General features: G+C 47.4%; 3 protein-coding genes across 6 annotated transcripts in view; 2 read left to right on the top strand and 1 right to left on the bottom strand.

Annotated features, from left to right (window-relative positions):
* Positions 1-7,382, top strand: part of yjefn3 (YjeF N-terminal domain containing 3) — a 38,483-nt gene extending 31,101 nt beyond the window's left edge. For both annotated transcript variants that reach the window (XM_069185910.1, XM_069185911.1), the window contains exons 3-6: positions 485-595; positions 4,608-4,721; positions 4,910-5,060; positions 5,684-7,382. In XM_069185910.1, the coding sequence (XP_069042011.1) occupies positions 485-595; positions 4,608-4,721; positions 4,910-5,060; positions 5,684-5,880 (573 nt within the window). In that variant the 3' untranslated portion in view covers positions 5,881-7,382. The remainder of the gene's footprint in view (positions 1-484; positions 596-4,607; positions 4,722-4,909; positions 5,061-5,683) is intronic.
* LOC102684231 (Rieske domain-containing protein) overlaps positions 1-12,704 on the bottom strand; it is a 53,781-nt gene that overhangs the window by 12,229 nt on the left and 28,848 nt on the right. Inside the window, exons 4-5 of one of the 3 annotated variants that reach the window (XR_011183978.1) lie at positions 2,822-8,802; positions 1-747 (exon numbers count right to left, since the gene is read on the bottom strand). The exons of 1 other annotated variant lie outside the window; for it this stretch is intronic. The gene's annotated coding sequence lies outside the window, so the exon portion shown is untranslated. Of the gene's footprint in view, positions 8,803-12,704 lie in introns of all 3 variants that reach the window. One more of the 3 variants, XR_011183977.1, reaches the window with a different exon arrangement.
* The window catches only part of cilp2 (cartilage intermediate layer protein 2), a 21,343-nt gene continuing 17,423 nt past the window's right edge, over positions 8,785-12,704 (top strand). The window contains exon 1 of the mRNA XM_069185908.1: positions 8,785-9,235. Coding sequence (XP_069042009.1) covers positions 9,172-9,235 — 64 coding nt within the window. The 5' untranslated portion in view covers positions 8,785-9,171. The remainder of the gene's footprint in view (positions 9,236-12,704) is intronic.

The raw sequence follows: 12,704 nt of genomic DNA on the forward strand, positions 1-12,704 counted from the left end.
TTCAATTCAATTCAATTCAATTTATTTTTATACAGCACTTTTCACTACAAGGTTGCCCCAAGGCACTTAACAAAGCTGTGTGGAAAATACATGACATTACAATACAGCATTATGCATGGGAGGTTTCAGACCCTCTGTCACACTGGCACTCAATAAGCTATGTTCAATGTCCCCATTGGCTGTTTCACATCAGTAGCCCCTCTCTGGGGTGCTCATGTATGACCCTTAGCTCCAGGAGGAGATGTGGCCTAGAAGCTTGGATCTGTGAGAAGTTCCCCACCCGTTTTCATGATGTGTTAGCCAAGGACAATGCTCATTCCAGAGCAGTCGTGACATCCCCTTGCAAGAGACCCGATACCACTGTGCAGCAGTTCTGAGCAAAACACTTCACAAATCACAGCTCAGCTCCATCGCAATGCAGGTCCTGTCTGTCTGTGCTCTCTGTGCTCATCGGCTGTCAATTCCTCTGCTTAATTCCCTCTAGGCATTTCCGCTGAGCTCTTTCAGTAAGAAGCAGCCCACGGTCCTGGTGATTTGTGGTCCTGAGCAGAACGGGTGTGTCGGACTGGTGTGTGCCAGGTACCTGCGCATATTCGTGAGTACCGCTCACAGTGTCATCCCACCTGTAACCACATAGGCATCCTGACAGCCTTGAAAAGGGACGGCCACAACAGTGGTCACCTTTGCTCGAGGTCTGTCTCATAAGATCATGTGATCATGTGAGAGATCATGGGGAAATGACAGAAGCTAGAATGAGAAGGATGAAAAAGTGAATGCATTCAACAAACTTGAAACACACTGGAAACCGGTAGTAGACAGATTTACCATGGCTGAGTCCAGACAAATGACTAAACTGTGTCAAAGTATTCCCTCTTACAAGTAAACAAAAAAAGCCTCGCAACTGTTTTCACCACCTTGCATGCAAGACCTCAGCAGCGTCTTGATTGGTTGCTCTGCTGCAGCCGCAGAACAGGATTGGTGGCTCTGTTACACCTGAGGAAACGGGATTGGTTGCTCTGCTGCAGCTGAGGAACAGGATTGGTCGCTCTGCTGCAGCTGAGGAACAGGATTGGTCGCTCTGCTGCAGCTGAGGAACAGGATTGGTCGCTCTGCTGCAGTTGAGGAACAGGATTGGTCGCTCTGCTGCAGCTGAGGAACGGGATTGGCCGCTGTGCTGCAGCTGAGGAACGGGATTGGTCGCTCTGCTGCAGCTGAGGAACGGGATTGGTCGCTCTGCTGCAGCTGAGGAACGGGATTGGCCGCTGTGCTGCGGCTGACCAAAGCCAGCTCCACCTCGCCAATTAGAGAGGACTCCCATTTTCCACCTTGCAGAGCCGGAGCTGCCATCCTCCGTGTGAGCCCTGGCCAACATCACTGGCCACCGTGTCAAGGAAGAAAGAGGAGCCAGAGAGGACGGTGAAAGGAATACCTAAATTCATGAAAGTTAATTAGAATTCCTCAGTGAACTCAAGCAGGAATCTCCTCATCCAAATCAAACAGGCCAGTATCCCTGGAGATCGGAAAGACCGAATGGCTCAGCAGCCGGGGGTCAGACTGCCTTGTGCTAACAATTTCGTCCGCTGATGGGATCGGGTGACCACAAATCAGAGAACTGAGGAGGCCTTGACGGAGCAGTGGCAGTCTACTAACGCCGTAATTGCAGACTTCTAGCACTACGCAGGAAGCCGATTCCAGCAGACCGGCTGTTTAAACAGCCTGGACAGGGGACAGGAAAGGCAGCCTCACAGCTCTGACTGACTACTTACAGTACATGAAGGGAGGAAAAAAAAAACGTTAAACTTATGCAACCACATGTCCAACACTTTGAAATAAACGTTATTTAGGTACGTCAAATGTAACTTCTCCCCACGTGCTGTAGATTTAAAAAAATGATGGAGCTTCCAGGCCACCTATTAAAAGCCTATTGATGATTTACACATTTTTCTTCTGTCCATTCGAATGTATTGATCTGCTGTGGGCCTGGGTCTGGCCAAGTGCACAGGCCTGAGCTGACTGCCGCTCGTCGGCTCCTGGCAGAACCGGCCCAGCGAACAGCCAGACGGGAGCCAGGAGACACAGGTGGAAAGTCGGTGGAAGAGCATTTCAAACTGAGAACAGGGGAACGGGAGGCTCTTCTTCACCACAAAGGGTGGAGGGGTACACCAACAATGGCTCCATGAGACCCTCCGGGTCAATCAGGTAGAATCAACCAGCCGGGCCCGGGCCTTGTAGATCGAGTGGCCTCCTCGTTTGTAACCATCCTCTTTTCTGCCAGATGATGGGAGGTCTGGCGCAGTGAGGGAACAGGAAGTTCAGGGATGAAGATAATAATAATAATTGCTTACACTTATATAGCGCTTTTCTGGACACTCCACTCAAAGCGCTTTACAGGTAATGGGGGCTCCCCTCCACCACCACCAATGTGCAGCCCCACCTGGATGATGCGACAGCAGCCATAGTGCGCCAGAACGCTCCCCACACACCAGCTCTCAGTGGGGAGGAGAGCAGAGTGATGAAGCCAGTTCAATGAGAGGGATTATTAGGAGGCCATGATTGGTAAGGGCCAATGGGAAATTTGGCCAGGACGCCGGGGTTACACCCCTACTCTTTTCGAGAAACGCCCTGGGATTTTTAATGACCACAGAGAGTCAGGACCTCGGTTTTACGTCTCATCCGAAGGACGGCGCCCATTTTTTTTTACAGTATAGTGTCCCTGTCACTATACAGGGGCATTAGGACCCACATGGACCGCAGGGTGAGCGCCCCCTGCTGGCCCCACTAACACCTCTTCCAGCAGCAACCTTACTGACCAGGTACTGACCAGGCTCACACCTGCTGAGCTTCAGTGGGGCTGCCAGCTGGGAGTTGAAGGGTGATATGGCTGCTGGCTGATGATGATGATGATGGTCTCAAGATGATGTCAATCCCCGCCCTACTTCGTAGAGGGTGTTTTCAGCTAAGAGGCTGGGGAGAAGCTGTGAAGGAACAGATCAAAGAGAAAACCCTTTCCCTCATTTGAACAGATCCTGGACAACAGCCCCTCTCTTTGGCAGCTTGAGTACAGGAGCTCTTCCTGAACCGTTGATAACATATGGCCACAAACAGTTAAGCCCGAGTGATTTTTAATTTTCTCATTCATTTATCATTGTTGGCATCCATTAGTGGCATACACTGAAACCTCATTTCTGTCGTACATTGTTTAAATTTTCTTTTTGGCCTTAGAAAATAAAGGTTCTTCTGAAACCCTCCCTACTCTGTGAAGAGACGTTTAGGGGTCAGAGGTCAGACTGCCCCCATCTCCTTCAATGGCTGCTCTGCATCGAAACACACAAAGTGCATCGACCTCTTCTGACCTCTGCGCAGGTCATCTTTTATTTTTCTTCAGATTGTGCTGAAATCAGAACCGTGCTGACAAAGGTGTTCCGGTCCTCTTCAAGGAAGCTGCACCCATGGGCCTCAGTATCAGTGATGCTGTTCTCTAAACAGAGCCCTGCAGCTAACGAGCGAACTCGCCGAACCGATGCACAACTCGTGCCCCTGCACCTGGGGACCAGCCAAAAACCTTTTTTTTTTCCTTTCCCGGCCTAAATTTTGGCCGCGGCTCTCGTTTTCCGTACCCGCCCCGAGACTCGGATTGCATAAAGGACTGTTTGTGGTTCCAGACAGTTGAAGATAAATGGATCGGTGAAAATGAGAAACCCCGCCAAGGCTCTGAACCGTCTCCTCCGCTACGCGCAGACAGCTGCTGCTGCCACATTTCTGGGCTGATATGTGTATCCTGATAGAGCCGATTTCAGATGCCCAGCGGACAGCTGCTTACAGCAGATCCCCCTTGATTTAGTGTCTGGGGAGCCCAGGAGGTGGTGGGGAGGCAAAAGAGAAATCATTAACTTCTGACATGCAGGGGATTTGTGCTGGGGATCCTCTGGTGGACCGACGGAGCCGGCTTGAGCTGTGAGCTGTGGCTGGGTTTGTGTTCCGCTGTTGCTATGCACCCGCCCAGAAACAGAGCTGCCTGCGCCGGGTCCGGAGGCCGAGATGAGTTCTCCACAAGCCTGCTGTTTGTGCACTGCAGAGCTGTGGCATCACAAAACCACTACAGCAGCGCAAGCAGAGCTCTTCCTGTTCTTACTCGGTCGCTCTTCTCCCCCCCCCTGCGCTGTTCAGGCTTTCGTGCTTTATGAGAAACGGAAGGCGGGAAGATGGTTTTATCGCACGGATTCCACGTGTGGGGGAAAATCCCATCCACTGGGGAAGCGGGATTCACTGGTTTTCAACCGCCCCCCCCCCCCTCTGGTCTTAAATTACTTTGTTGAACTAATTATTTGGCGAAGAAGTCAGATCACCTGTGTTATCAGGTGTCACTGACTTCCTGACTGAAACACCAGAAAGGCTGCAGGCTTGTAAATTGCATGCAAAAGCAGCAGTAAGTTATGTATTTTCTATTGTATATCACAAAATGTAGATACATGCATGCATGATTATAATAAGTATATGTGAAATTATTTCTCATTGTATGCGTAGCTCAGCTTTCTGTGCCTGATATTTGCCCTCTCTCTTGTTGACTGGTGCGGATTTGACAAACCTTGGCTCTCCCCGTGTCCCAGGAGTATGAGCCCACCATCTTCTACCCCAAGCGCTCCCAGCACAGCCTGTACCAGGACTTCACCATGCAGTGTGAGAAGATGGACATCCCCTTCCTGTCCTACCTGCCCACGGAGGTGAGCACCAGCCGCCAGCCACCCATCCCGGTGTTCACACCTGTTCTGTTCACTAGGAATTGCAGGGGAGTTCTGTATAAGTAAACAAGCCTTTCGGTGTAATTGTCTTGCATGCATTATGCCATGTCCGTAAGCAGGGAGCTGTGGCATCACAGAACCTGTGTGTGTTGGCACAATCTGCTCAACAGGTGCAGCTGATAAACGATGCCTACAACCTGGTGATCGATGCTATTCTGGGCCTGGATGCAGACCACCTGGACTCCAAGGAGCCCTACTCCAGCATCCTGGTGACCCTGAAGCAAGTCAAGATCCCCATCGCCAGCGTCGACGTACCCTCAGGTAACAGCTCTCCGGCTCTGAGGCATCAGCTCCCTCAAGAGCTGCAAAGGTCTTCCATTCAAAAACTGGGCTTGATTACTCTGGATCCCGAGTCTTCCACCAGTGGTGGAATTGAAGTCTCTTCCGTTATGCTGTGCGCAGATTTCAGACCTGTTTGGACGTCTGTGTTAATTGCCTCACGGAACCACATATTTTTAAAAGCGGTGCATTTTCATTTAAAGACTCGATCAAGTTTTAGTAACCAGTAGCCAGAACTCAGCTGTATCGGGGGCATTGAAGGTGGGACTTCCTTCCTCTCGCAAAATTCTGCCGTTTGTAGCAGGTGGGTTAATCATTTGAGCTGGCATTTCCTTTATTTTGTGGAAGCCTGTGGTTAGCACTCTGGTTTCATAACTGGGTGGTTGCGGGTTCAAATCCCAAATCTGTTGCTGTACCCTTGAGCAAGGTCTTGCACCTGAATGGCTACAGGAAAAACAGCCAACTGTGCAGAGGGGTACAAATACGCTGCTTTGGATAAGACCGCCAGCTAAATAATTGACCAAGTAAGGCGAACACATCTGAGCGAGCAGTCAAACTCACACCATCGCCCTTGTCTCTCTCTCTCTGTGCCCCGACTGGCGCAGGCTGGGATCCAGAGGAGGCCAGGACAGACGGAATAAATCCAGAGGTTCTCGTCTCCCTGACGGCACCAAAGAAATGCGCTGCGAGCTTCTCCGGGAAGCACTTTCTTGCAGGGCGGTTCCTGCCGTACGACATCCAGAAAAAATACGAGCTCAACCTGCCCGAGTTCCCAGGGACGGACTGCATGATTGAGCTGTAACGCACACAGCCGCCAGGTGGAACTGAGCCTGTCTTTACAATAAATGAAAACGATACATATATGCATTTTGTATTTTCTAGGTTGTACTGTATTACATTGTCGGGCAAACCCTGCCTTTCCAATCGGCTAAGACTAGAATAATATTATGATGAGAATATTAAAATTTACCGGTGGTCCACAAGTTGCAAGAAGCACAAAGCGGTAACATTATATCCCAAACCCCGGACAAAACCGGCACCCTGGTACCCTCACAAGATGACGTATCTGAACACGGCAGTAGCATTCTCCTCCCCAGTGGTGCGTGGGAAGGTTTTGAAACCGTCACAACAGAGCTTTGCGCCGTGCTGTGGGTCACTTCTCTGCTATGTTCAGGTGCAGTCGCGTTCAGAATTTCGTGCTGCTGCAGACGGAGGCGCTGGGCTGGGCTTTCTCCACCCGCAACAGCGACCTGGAGAAGAGGAGAAGTGATCTCAAGCAGTAACCATGCATTTCTTCGCTGACTTACTGAGCACCAATCTTTTACATTGAACGAAATACAAAGACGAGTATCTGGATTATTTGCCCCACTGTTTCATCAGCCCTGTCGTGGATTCGTTTGGCTTGAGCGACTGAGCCCTTGTGCGTGTGTCGGCATCCTCTGTTGTCAGTCTGGTGTAATGGACAGGATATTCACACAATGTCAGGATCGCGTGAAAAACTGGGGAAGGCTAATTTTAAATATGGCTAAGGAAGGGTCGTCTTTGTTTTCCTTAATCAAATGGCGTCTTAATCAAAAACGTTCCCCCTGGGGTCGATTAAAGAATGAAGACCCAGGAAGATAGGAACACAACCAGGAGTTTAAATTCTCCGCTGCGTTTCTGTGGAATCAAGGGTTGCTTCCTGCAGCTGCAGACTAAGCACAGAATCCTCCCAGGTGTGAGGCAGTGAGCCCACAGCTGATTTTAAATTTATTTTTACAGGATCTGCTTCCATTTTCCCCCTCATTAACATAACATAACATTACTTTATTAGCGTTATACAATTTCTTGCATTAGGAATTCGTCTTTTTGCAGACCCCAGCTTGCTCTCCATGAGACACACAGACAGGGAGAGAAGCTGGGGGTCAGAGCGCAGGGTCAGCCATTTATACGGCGCCCCTGGAGCAGTTGGGGTGAAGGGCCTTGCTCAGGGGCCCAACGGAGTAGGATTCCTCTGCCGGCTGCAGGATTTGAACCGGCAACCTTCCAGCCACAGGCGCAGATCCTGAGCCACCACTCCACCGTTAAAGAAACATGGTGTGTTCTTGAGCTGAAAATTGCGCACAGGATTCTGCACTCCCCACTCAAGCACAGGTTCCTTTTTTTAATGTATTTAGCAAGTCATGTTTGTATCTGAAAACCCCTTTTTTTATATATACGTGCACTTCTGTTCTTTTTCTTCTGTTTTCCTCTCCTTCAGACAGTAGTTTGGTTTCTAAAGACTGTAGACTTCCCACTTGGTCCAATAAAGAGTTTCGACAGTCATGGTGTGCTTTCTCCTGCTTCTGTATCCTCACATCCGAGTAAATAGCTTGGGGGCTTTGCAGGCTCACGATAGTCACTCCTTGTGAAAAGTGGCTCAAAATTGGTAGTGATAGCATAGTTAGATTACTATTTTATTATAGTTAGTTGTCACCATAACCTCCATATCTGCTGGTACTTTGAGGAATTTCAATAGAAACCTTGACTGTACACCAGTGGGCCAGGGGGAGGGAACGAGGTCTCCCATTCCAGGTGAGACACTCTGCAATGGCTCCCTCTTGTGGTCACTGTTGACATTGTCGCTGTTAAATATCCCATCTCCTCTCTGGATTTTGATTAATCGATTCTTCTGAAACAAACGTCGATATTTCCGTGTAGACATGCCAGCATAATCTGCCTTTTAATGATTTTTTTTCAAAACGATGGCCATTGTTTTGCTTTACACAACTAATACCAGGCAATATTTTGATCGTCTGTTGTGTGCCTGTCTGAACACATGTAACTTTGAACAAGCCAATGAATCTGTCTATATTTCTTTGGGATATTCTCAGAAAAGTTCTATTCTCGTTCCAGTAACTTAAGTCCTTCACAGCTTGGTAACACACTGGGAAATACCTCCTGCAAAGGTGTAGTGTCCTTCTCTCTCTAAAAATACGCCTGGGCATACTTCAGAAGGTCATCCTGACTTAAAAAAGCCGTGCTGAAGTTTCAGTCACAGTAGGTGACTCCAATAAAACATTAGGCAGCGTGGTGTATAATCATGGTGGGGGAAAACGGCACAGAGATCTGTTTGGGGAAACTGTTTTTTTCTTATTCCCTTTCCTCCTCATCAAAAAAAAAAACTAGGCTCCTTGAAAATGTAATTTCTGTCACATCCCTCTGTTGGCAGATGTGAACCTGGATAGTGGCGCAGCAGAAAACTCTTCCTGCACTGCCGATCGCAGGGGGTCTCCACAGCCTTCGACATCCACCAGTTTCCCAACTCTGAACACACACACGTCTGCCTCACACTCAGCCTCTCGCTCAGACTCGCCGTCCTGCTTTTAAACACTCTTGGGCAGGGAGCAAAGGCAGAGGCTGTGATGATTATTGGATAGAGATGTTAAGAGTCACTATAGTCGCTCCTCACCTTCTGCAAGCAGGTTCTGCACTCTTAACAGTTTCCATGTGCCTCGCTCCGGTTTTGTTGCTTGTAAGTGGTGTGGAATTCGATAGGTCTGCCTTTTATTTCTGCCCCCTGCTTCAGGTGTCGCTGCCAGTGGCTCCAGCTGGCATTCAAACACCTGTTGCGCCAGTGATTCAGCCGACTGGACGCCCAGTGGCGCTGGTCTGCCGGAGGCTGGGAACTGACAGGAGTCAGTCCGAACATTAGCCAGGTGTCCCTGTGCCGCCTCTCTGAGCCCAATCACCAAGTAGTCAGGCGCTGATCAAACAAGGAAAAAAAAAAAAACAAGTTTCCACCCCAAAACACACAACTCTTTTTAATCCTCTCTTTTTTGGGAGAGATTTGTCCGACACAGACGTTAGACAAAGCACACTGACCAATGACAGGCGGAAAGGGGCTGGGCCCCCCCTCCCTCCCCAAAAGCCCCCTTTTTAAACCCCTGTGCTCAGTGCGGCTCCCAATCTTCACTTGTCACTGTGCGAAGACAGGACAAAGCTACGCTAGCAGTAGACAGAGGGCACAGAAGCACAGATTTCTTGGAAGTTTGTTTTTTTTTTCTGTTTTTGGACTCGCAAACTCCAGTTACCAAGGAAGAGAGCAGAGTGTAAACCCTGAGACAGAAGCGCCATGTGGGACTTCGAGAAGATGACCCTCCTTCTGCTTGTCATGATAACTCTGGTCACGGCCCAAGGTAGGTTCTTTCTCAGATACTGACAATAAAAGTGGCACTCATTTTCAATTTGGCTGCTGCAGAACGAGCTGTTTGCTCAGTTCGTATAAAATGTGGGACAGAATTTTCGGGGGTTTCAGCCACTAATGAGAAAGTGGTGGGCTCAATTTCCAGGTGTGGTACAGCTGGGTGGGATACTTGCTCCAATGTAATTTCCAGTTGTTAAAATGAGTACAACTGTTAGCAAGTCTGTGATGGAACCATCAGCAATGAAATATAAGTAAAGCTAAGCCTGCAAACTAAATGCATCACATTTCACCCTACATCTCCAACACAGCTGAACCACACTAGAAGACTGACCCTATCCTATTAGAAGATTCGACTACTGTGCTGAAATACAGGCTGGGAAACTATCTAATAATTGTACATGTTAAATTGTCGATGTGATTTCTTTAAACACACATCCTAGAATTGTCAAAACCTTTCTCTGTGAACTGAATGCGCTGTGAAATTAAGAGCCCTCTGCTTCAGTAGAACATTGAAATGCATTACGAACTGTTTGGCGATTTGGAGATGTCCAATAAAAGATGAAAATCTATAATCTACAGAAGTCCAGAAATTATTTAATCAATTCCATAAATTACACTAATGACTTGAAAACAATTGCCATTGCAGTAATGTTGTTTGGAATCCCTTTTTATTTATGAGGATTACTGGTTTTGCAGTTTCTGCTATTACAGCTGTCAACACGATTCCACATGTAGAGTTGTGTCCAGGTGTTTATGGAAAGAAATTTTATTTGGACGATACACTCAAGAGACAGGGTTCCTGCGAGAGTCACTAAGGGTTTGAGAGTAATTTTTAGATTTGAGTGGCACACTGAACAATTCCAAAACAAAACCAGTGAAGGTTCCATAACGTGGGTGTGTTTTAAAGCAATACAGTAAGAGTTTTAAAAATAAAGCAGTCTAGGTGCAGGATGGATCTGACATTTCAGACCATTAGTTGATCCAATCCTGGAGCTAGGAAAAAATGATCTAGATAAATATTATTTGACCTCTTCTGCTTTATGGCGGTTCCTCCCTTCAGCTGGTGTAATGTTAGAGGATCTACGGACATTTACAGTAATTTCTCTAATTGTGGCGTCATGAATTTATAAGTTAAGGTTGGAGTAACCTAGGGTTGATTCTTCCTCTAAACTGTTTAACGGTCTTCCTGGGGTCAAGAGAAGATCTCAGCTGCTATGGGATAAGGTTTACAGTAGATCTCCGGCAGATCCTGTTTGGTCTGGGATCCAGACTAAAGCAGGAGTCTTTTGACCACCCGGACCCAGCAGCTGTCGGCATATTTGAATATCCTGTTCAGCATAACGTGGGCTAGATCGACCAAGAAATATGTTATTCTGGCTCACCTGAGACTTTTCCTTTTACTCATCTAACTAGATGCTATGGTTAGGTGCTCTTTGTCTTCCTTCTCTTTCATAGTGAGAGAAATCAGCCTCTCTTACATGCGGAATGCCCGCTCCCATTTCTTTTATTATCTGGAGCGATTTCTGCCTTCCTCGAAGTGACCTGAGCTGATTTCAACACTCTGGATTCCACTGTTGAGTCACTCCTTATTTCAGGTTTTCTACCGAAAAAGCTCCAGCTCAAACCATTTCCTTCCCTGTGTGTGTTCACATATATGTGAAAATACCATGGAGACTCATCATTGATCATGCCAAACTGGTTTTATGCAATAGTCATGCTTCAGTGGAAAGAAATAAATGGCATAAAATTCTTATGAGGTCCCACAAAATTTGGAGAGTTTGTAAACAACGGGTCAGAATAAGAAAATGAAGACCATAAGCTTCAGAAACACATTTTCTGTGTTTTTATAAATACCAGAAATGCTGCAGAGGACCACCTCTAGTAGGCGGGGTTGTGGGGGTCGCATGTCCTCTAGTGGGCGGGGTTGTGGAGGTCACATGACCTCTAGTAGACGGTGCTATGAAGGTCACATGACCTCTAGTAGGCAGTGCAGTAGAGGTCAGATGACCTTCTGTAAGCAGTGTGGTAGAAGGAACAGGACCTCTGGTAAGCAGTGTAGGTCACATGATCTCTAGAAAGTGGTGTAGTAGAGGTCACATGACCTCTTGGACATGGCCCAACAGTCATGATGCAACCTATAGCATGGAGCTGTATAGTTTCCTTTCAGATGGTTTTGTTTCCCCCAGGGGATGAATCTGCTTTTGTTGAGATAAAACAGCACTATTTATATGGGTGCTCTCAGTCACCATTCTCTTTCACAGAGAGAGAAATCAGATCATTTCTCTTAACTCTCAGATGACTATAATGCAGCTTTTCCTTACACATGAGCTAGTGAGTGAGGCTCAGTACTGACCCAAATGAGCAGCTCAAACAGGCTGTGAAGAGCTGCAGGTTCCTTTCTTCCTCCTGCCAGTCTGGAAATAAATCCGTCGGCACTTCGTTAAACACGACTGGTGGGACTGATGCTAGACTGAAGTAACTCATTAAGCCACTATGGCTGGAAGTATTAGCGATTACAATGATGCATAAGGAAGCACAAAAAAGACATAAAAAAACCCACAGATCTTTGCCCGTTTGTTACCACCGCTCTGAAAGAAGTTCATTCCCTTGTCAAACACTAACTCATACGGTATCCCTGCTCTCTCCCCCATTCCTTCTCACACGCATGTGAATTATGAACCAAGCAGCTCCTTCTGTTTCTTTTTACTGTGCAGCTTGGAATTAACCTCTGCTTCTCCCCCTTCTGCCCATGACTAGCTTCTCAGGCTGCAGAAAGTCCCCCTTGCCTGGTATTCAGGCGATGGCGCCATCAGGAACTGTGCTTCCTGCAGCCAGGGCAGTGTGTCAGACCAGGGTTTTATACAGATGTGCTGCCCAGCCACTCTGCCCTCAACAGAGCAAAGCTATTACAGCTCTTGCAAATATTATGGCCTTAACTCTTCACCGTTTTAAAAAAAAACAGCTTCCCCAGCCAACAGTCTTCAGCTGAACGGCACAAGATTTATGGATCTGGTTATAGGACAGAGTCACCACATCACCCTTTATACCAAATAGTGTAATTTGGGTCATTTTACATCATTTCTGACCTACCCAGAGCAAGAAGTCAAAAACTCTGCAAGGAGTTAGAAATGTGTCTCTTTGATGGGCACCAAACATAACACTCATCAACCTTACACTTAAAAAAAAAACCCTTAAACCTTATCCAGCAGACTTGCAATAAGCGTGTTTTTACAAGACACCTTACAGCAGTTTGGGAAATTGCACAAGAGGACACTTTGACACAAGCTCACCTCCTTGACCATAAGAAAAAGCAATCCATAATAGCCATCACTTTGAAAAAAATAAAAACAGGACGGAGAGCTTGAAAGCTGTGCCACTCCCACTTTCGGGGAAAGTCATACCGTTTATTTGGTTTCAAAGCAATGTGGATAATCCAGAAAGAGAAAAACCCTGCAACTAAA

Source organism: Lepisosteus oculatus, chromosome 29, assembly GCF_040954835.1.
Source record: "Lepisosteus oculatus isolate fLepOcu1 chromosome 29, fLepOcu1.hap2, whole genome shotgun sequence".
Taxonomy (NCBI): Eukaryota; Metazoa; Chordata; class Actinopteri; order Semionotiformes; family Lepisosteidae; genus Lepisosteus; species Lepisosteus oculatus.